This window comes from Chionomys nivalis, chromosome 26 (genome assembly GCF_950005125.1).
Source record: "Chionomys nivalis chromosome 26, mChiNiv1.1, whole genome shotgun sequence".
NCBI lineage: Eukaryota > Metazoa > Chordata > Mammalia > Rodentia > Cricetidae > Chionomys > Chionomys nivalis.
In genome coordinates, this window is record NC_080111.1 from 34,407,868 (window position 1) to 34,415,840 (window position 7,973).

A 7,973-nucleotide genomic window follows, 5' to 3' on the forward strand; every position below is an offset into this window, starting at 1 on the left:
ATCAAAATAATGTCAAACTATTACACAGATCCCTGCCACTTCTCATATATATTACTCTATTGCTACTTCCATTCCTCATATGCAGGGCTCGATGAATGATGTATCATATCTTGGAAATTTCAACATCCTGTGCTCTCAAATGTAACCCAGCTTCATCTGCAACACTTAATGAAATGAACTCCCACAGTCTCTTCACTAAGGCTCTGAATCTCCCAATCATAGATGGCTATAATTGTGATGAACTGACCACAGAAGAAGAATCCATGACCTTCACATTTTGTATCTTTCTTATTTCCAGCATCAGTAAAGCATCCTGCCAAGATTCAATGAACCCTACCAAACTGATGGAGGAATTACTTTCATTTAATAAAGAAACTGCCTTGGCCCATTTATAGGCCAGCCCTTAGGTGGGTGGAGTAAACAGAACAGAATGCTGGGAGAAAGAAGCCAAGTCAGGAGTCGCCATGATTCTCCCATTCCAGACAGACGCAGGTTAAGATCTTCCCTGGTAAGCCAGCTCGTTGTGCTACACAGAATATTAGAAATGGGTTAGATCAATATGTAAGAGCTAGCCAGTAAGAGGCTGGAGCTAATGGGCCAAGCAGTGTTTAAAAAAATACAGTTTCCGTGTAATTATTTTGGGTAAAGCCATGCGGGCGGCCGGGTGCCGGGGACGCAGCCCCGCCGCTCCTATTACAACACCAAACTTTGACTAAATTTACTGCAGGTTCTGTATGACGTTCCTCTCAGAGTGATGTGGGAGTGCCCTCTGTGTGCTGTGATTATCATTAATGACTAAAGAAACTGTTTTCCTGCTGAAAGGTCAGAACTTTGGCAGGTGGGGAGGACTGGACTGAATGTTGGGAGAAAGAAGGGCAGAGTAAGGAGATGCCATGGATCCTCCACTGGAGAAAAATGTGCACAAACTTTGCTGGTAGGCCACAAACTTGTGGTGATACACAGATTAATGGAGATGGGTAAAATTAATATGTAAGAGTTAGCCAATAAGAAGTTAGAGCTAATGAGTCAAGCAGTGATTTAATTAATATAGTTTCTGCATGGTTATTTTGAGGGTCTGGGTGGGCGGGGAATGATCAAATGGCCAAGTAGCATCCCTCCAACATGAGACAAGAATTATATTGTATACTACTTCTATAAATTAAAGGCATAGCTGGATAGAGTCTTTGGCATTGGACACTTTCTTAACTTTAAATTCAGAGCAAGGGCCTTCCTTTCATGGTGCTGAAAACCATGAAAATCCCTGTCTCTTTTTCATCATTGGACTTCCATCTGAAACTACCTAGACATGGAAAAATCAAGTTAGTTTTGGGGCCAAGTATCACACAAATGATCTCTACTTAAATGATTTTATGTGGTCTTCTAAGCACCTGCACTACTTACCAGGCCAAGATCACATAATAGAGCCACAAGGAATGAATCCAGGCTTGGGATGGAGAGGCTACAGCAAGTTAAGCTATGACTGTGTATTGAGAGCAATCAGACATTTGATAACTTTATCAGAAATAGAAGATAATAGAAATTTGCAGGATCAATACAGGATAGCTGCTAGGATATCATGAAGACTGTAAGCTATACAGGGAATACAGGATTATTGTCTCAGACCAATTTTTCTGTTGAGCTTCCAAACTTCCTTGACCACTAAAGGAATACTCAGAGAAACAGAGATTACCCTAATGCCTTACTCAAGGCACACTGACTGTGTCCTAGGATCCATGGATTTTAACCTGAAAAAAACCTAAGACAAACATCTCTCAGGATAGATAGACCAATCCAACTCCTTTGTTCCCTGCAAAGTCTTTTGCCCACTAAAATGCTATAATTTTAACATGCACTGTCCACCAGTATTCTCAACATTCACATCTTTCAGGTCCTACAAAAACAATTAAGGTGTGTAGAGTTTTCAGTGACTGACTTTTGCCGTCTAAAGTCACAATATCTTGAAAATTCTTCCACAGTCAAGATACCCACAACTTTAAGAAACCATCTTACACCTGTCAGAATGGCTAAAATCAAAAACACCAATGATTGCCTATGCTGGAGAGGATGTGGACTAAAGGAAACACCACCATTTGTTGGTGGGAATGCAAACTTGTGTAACCACTTTGGAAATAAGTGTGGCAGTTTCTCAGAAAACTGGGAGTCAACATACCTCAGGATCCCACAATTCCACTCTTGGGAATATACGCAATCATACTACAAAAGCAGTTGTTCAACTATATTCATAGCAGCACTATTTGTGATAGCAAGAACCTGGAAACAACCTAGGTGCCCCTCAGGTGAAGAATGGATAAAGAAGGTGTGGGAGGGAAATGGAGGATGGGAGGAGGTGGAAATTTTTAATAAATAAAGATAAAAATACAAAAAAAACCCACTCAATTAAGCTGTGTAGATTTTACTGTGACTGATCTTTGCCATCTAAAGTTCTGATATCTTGAAAATTATTCCACAGTTAATATTCCCAAGTCCACTGCAGCAACAAAATAACTGTTAAGGTACCTCCTTTAATCCAACTTTCTTCTTTGTTGATGTGATGAAATTATCTAAACAAAAGGAACTAACTCTGGTAATAAACACGTTTATTTGGTTATTACTCCTAAGTTAGGGTCTACCACTGTGGGAGCTTAGGATAAGAAACTCAAGTTTATCACTGAAGGCAAAACATGCAGAACCATTGTTTCCTAATTTTCTCTTTTGTTTTTTTTTTTTTTTTTTTTCTTCAAAAGGTTCTACATTTTATTACTGGAGAAACCACTCCCAACTTAAAGAGGATCAAGTCTCCAGGTTGAAAATGTTGAACTTCATCTTGTAACACTCATCAAGGATCACGATTCATCATAAATTGTCTTGTCATTCATTGTTGACTCCTTACAGACCCAGCTTCGTTCTCCTCCAGTGTCTTCTCTTGGAGTTGTACCTGATTTTGTTGCCAGTTTTCATCCGAATCCACTGAGGAATAGGGCGATTTTGCTTTTGTTTCTTAGCCAGGAATCGCTTGATTCTGAAAGTCTTGTGAGAAGACATGGCGAGAAGCCTAGGCGGGCAGGTGGCGCACGATGGCGAAGGAAAGGCGAAGAGAAGCCTAATTTTCTCTTTTGATTTGTTACTGTCTTGTGCTCAGTTAGCTACCTTAATCAGCCCAGGCCCACTTGCTTAGAGACACTGACAACTCAGGGGAAGAGTCTTCTTCCAAGTCAATCATCAATCAACATAATCTCTTTCAGACAGAAATCAGACATCCTGATCTAAGCAAAGACTCATTTGATGTTGCCTCAGATGACCCTAGGCTTTGTCATGTTGACAGATGAGGCTAATTAGCACACAGAGACAATATTATATGGAAAGGTTTTAAAGGACCAAAAATAATGTAATATTCTTGTCAATCACTTAAGCAGCAAAGACCTAAACATGAGGATAACAACAAATGGATGTAGGGACATAGCCCCACCCATTGGGGGCGTGTTCGCCGCGGGCTAATGTTTACGGATAAATCTGCTGGGCGTGAGCCCAGCAGCCTTTTCTTTTGCTCCGCTTTTCCAGTGCTCCGCGGGAACCTGTGGTCCTGCAAGTCTATTTCCTTATTAAAGCTGTATATATCTATATAATCTGTCTGCATTCATTTGCGACACCACATTTGGCGTCCCAACGTCGGGCTATTTTGCCCCCGACCCGGCACAGGGGGGGCGCAAGCTCCACCTTTCCCGGCTAGTTACCTGAGCTCAGGAAGGCGATTTACAGCATGCTCCCTGCTCGCTTTCCCTTCCCCCACTCCAGGCCACTACAGTCGCAGAGTAGCGACCCCCCACAGAGCAGTTAATAGCTCCCTGCTTCTTCCAAACCCTCACTGCCTGATTTAAGGGAAGTACCTGCGGTTTTGAAGCAAAAGCCGCCAACCCCTTCCCTTAACAGGCAGTACAATAATTTTTGTTTTGAGTTAATTGTTTCACACCGGCTCTGGCTTAGACCACGCGGACTCAGGTGCATTTCTTTAGCCACCACTGGAAGGAAAATTTCATTACAGGTACATAATTTTCTTTTATAAATAAGAAAAATGTCTGAAAACATTACCATTCAAGACTTTAACAGCCTTTTCAGTTGTACCATGTGGGAGATTTTACAAGAAGTGTCTGTCAGCCCACAGATATGGATCTTTCTGGGATTCGTAGTTTTCCTTGGTACTGTATGGTTTGATAATAGAAATATGATAAAGTCTTTACGAGACGAGGTTGAACGCTTAAAAACAATTGAGAATGACAACAATATTCTCAAAAATCAGTTTGAAGTTCTCCAGGCAGAGAACAGATCTTTGTTTAAAACAACTCGACAAACTGAAAAAAATTTAGAAGAGGTACAGGCTGATGTTAAGGAGAAATTCAATACTATGGAAGAGGGAACAGCTGATTTGGATCGTAAGCTTCAGTCCCTTTCAGTAGGAACTGAAACATTAACGGCTGATATTAAGGAGAAATTCATTACTATGGAAGAAGGAACAGCTGATTTGGATCGTAAGCTTCAGTCCCTTTCAGTAGGAACTGAAACATTAACTGAGAGAATCAAAACTGCTGAATGTGACAATCGGATTTTGTCTAAAGCTTATGACAGATTGACAGAAAGATTATCTATACAAGAAGGCACGGTATATGCTATAAAAATTATGTCTAAAGATGAGACGTTATCTCTAATGGACAAACTTCATACTTTAGAATCCTCAATGAAGGCTTTAGAACATAATTCTGGACAGGAGATTCAGACATTAAAGAAGGCAATGGTGAATAGAATTGAAAAGATTGAGGAATTTCTAAATTCTGACAAAGAAGAGCAAGAGGTAGAAAGGCATATTTTAACTAAATCTGTGGGTAAATCCCTCTGGGACAATTCCCACAAAGCTCTACCTACAGTTCTACCTGCCTTTCCAGTTGTAACAACAGAGAAAGTAGTTGGTTCCAGAAACCCTAGGGTCATCAAGGAAGATACATGGGAACCTGTCCGTATGAATGATCTCAAAGAAATTAAACAAGCTGTAATGACTTTTGGAATGAATGCCTCTTTTGTTAAAGAGATGCTAAGATCTTGGGCAACGACAAATAAAGTCACGCCCTCTGACTGGTTTCAACTGAGCTCTGCTGTCCTTGAGAGTGGAACGCAATTGAAATGGAAATGCTTATTCAGGCAAGAGGCTAGACTTTTAGAACAGCAGGAAAGAGCAAAGGGAATTGAGATTTCCATAGATCAAATTTTGGGAGAGGGGCTATTTTCTGAGCCTCAGGAACAAGCTAATTTGGATGAAAACATACTCTCCGTGTGTACTACAGCAGCCTCAAGGGCTTGGGACAGGGTGCAAGACCCAGGACAGAGGATGGAATCATTTGTCAGAGTTAAACAGGGTCAGAGAGAACCCTTTAGTGACTTTTTACAAAGAATAACTAAAGCTGTACAAATAGGGATATCTGACCCAGAAGCAAGACGTATAATGATCGAGACTTTGGCTTATGAAAATGCAAATGTGGAATGCAAAAGGATTTTGGGACCTTTAAAGCTCAGATCAGGGCCATTAGAAGAATGGGTCTTGCATACGCTAGATGTTGATACATTTGACTATGGCACTGAAGCATGGGTAGAAGAAGCAATTTCCAATGGTAAAAGGAGACATCAGAATACCAAATGTTTTAATTGTGGCAAAATGGGTCATATGAAAAGGAATTGTAGACAACGGATTTTCAGAAATAATAATAATGCATCTTCTAGAAATAACAGAAATAGGAGGACTCAGCCTTCAGGTTTATGTAGAAGATGTGGAAAGGGCAGACACTGGACGAATGAGTGCAGGTCTACAAGAGATAGACAAGGCAACCTGATATAGACGGGAAACGTGAGAGGGGGGGCCTCACAGGCCCCCATGGCAAACATGGTTCAGTCATTTCCAGTTACTACAGAGAACGTGACTCGTCAGGACAATTAGAAGCCCCATGCCTACTGTTACAAGCAATAATGATCAGAAAGATGAGTTCCGTGTGTTTTGGCAAACTTCTATAAATGACCAAAGACCAAAGCTGAGAGTGTGTGTCAATGGCATTTTTATTACTGGCCTGCTGGACACAGGTGCGGATGTAAGTATCATTACCCCAGAATCTTGGCATCCGTATTGGCCTCTTCAGAATTTAAATGTTCAGCTCCTGGGAATTGGAACCCTATCTCGAGTAAGGCAGAGCATGAGATGGGTTGAATGTATAGGACTAGAGGGACAAATAGGAAAATTAAGGCCATATGTAGCCAATATTGCAATGAATTTATGGGGTCGTGACCTATTACAACAATGGAATACCCAAATTAACATTCCTGCTACTTCTAGAGCCTATATTTCTGGTGATAATATTAAAAGATATTACAAACGGAGAAAACCGGCCATTCGGGCTGTACAAGAACAAGCAATTGATGTCCCTTTAGAGATACCAACAGCCGTGCCTTTGAAATGGTTGACTGAGAAACCAATATGGACAAAGCAATGGCCTTTAGCTGAGGAAAAGTTACAGGCTTTAGAACAGTTGGTACAAGAGCAATTAGATGCTGGACATATAGAAGAATCTACCAGCCCTTGGAATTCTCCTGTATTTGTGGTTAAGAAAAAATCAGGTAAATGGAGAATGGTGACAGATCTCAGGGCTATCAACAAGGTTATTCAACCTATGGGCCCTCTGCAATCTGGAATTCCTTTGCCCTCTTTATTGCCAAAAGGATGGCCTCTCATAGTTATTGATTTAAAGGATTGTTTTTTCACTATACCTTTACAAAAAGAAGATAGAGAAAAATTTGCCTTCACAGTGCCTACTTATAATAATTCTCGACCTTCGAGGAGGTACCACTGGGCCATCCTCCCCCAGGGTATGTTAAATAGCCCGTCCCTGTGCCAATATTTTGTGAATCAACCATTGCAAATAATACGCAAGAAATTTCCCAAATCGATAGTATATCATTACATGGACGACATTTTGTTATCCGATTCAAACATGGATACCTTGAACAGACTGTTTGAAGAAATAAAAATACTTTTACCAAAATGGGGATTGCAAATTGCTCCTGAAAAGATTCAGAAGGGAGATTCTGTTAATTATTTAGGTTATAAAATAGGTTTACAAAAAATTAAGACACAAAAGGCACAAATTCGGAGAGATAGCCTACGGACTCTTAATGACTTTCAAAGACTATTAGGGGACATTTCCAGTCTACGGCCAGCTATTGGGATAACACCCGATCTAATAATTCATTTGAACAAAACCTTGGATGGTGACAAAGATTTAAACAGTCCCAGAGAATTAACAGCTGAAGCAGAAAAGGAACTGACGATGAATGAGGAAAAATTACAACAGGCACATGTGGATAGGGTAAATCCAGAGCTCGACTGTATTCTTGTCATACTACCATCAAAAATTTCCCCTACAGGAATTTTAGTGCAGAGAGATGATATTATCTTGGAATGGATCTTTTTACCACATTAACCAAGTAAGAAACTGAAAACTTATGTGGAAAAAGTCTCTGAGTTAATTATAAAAGGCAAGTTGAAATTTCTGTGCCAAAGAGACACAATTACTCCTGGCAACACCACTCTACTCCCGAGAGAATGTTGAGCACCAAAGACACTCCACTGGGAGCTTGTCTTCTTGGCAGAACTGGCCTTTAGGTTAAGAAAAGCCCATACCTCAACTTCTGACAAAGATACAGAATATCCCTAAGTGGATGAAACAGGATTGTCTTATCTTGCCAAGACAGGGTAGGATAGTCCTAAGAAAGTTCCTTGCCTTTAATAATGGTATGCCAGTTATGTTAGGCCTTAGCCAAAGTTGGTTGACTCAACATTGCAAACGAGACTTTGGGTGATTGCCCAGGTAGTCAGTTGTCTCTGTCAATTGTTGCACATTTTGGATATCTCTCGTTTGTTAAGTAATATTTATTCCCTTCTC

The 7,973-nt window shown here is 40.5% G+C and overlaps 1 protein-coding gene across 1 annotated transcript; it reads right to left on the reverse strand.

The window, feature by feature from the left end:
• Positions 1–2,745: 2,745 nt before the first annotated feature.
• On the reverse strand, positions 2,746–3,093 carry LOC130867072 (60S ribosomal protein L39). Its single transcript, XM_057758822.1, has one exon. It carries the CDS (start codon positions 3,040–3,042, stop codon positions 2,887–2,889), a length of 156 nt encoding a protein of 51 aa, XP_057614805.1. The 5' UTR covers positions 3,043–3,093; the 3' UTR covers positions 2,746–2,886.
• Positions 3,094–7,973: the final 4,880 nt, after the last annotated feature.

What these genes read in the sequence shown, in the direction of transcription:
- LOC130867072 (XM_057758822.1), bottom strand. Translation starts at nt 3,042, where the DNA reads ATGTCTTCTCACAAGACTTTCAGAATCAAGCGATTCCTGGCTAAGAAA.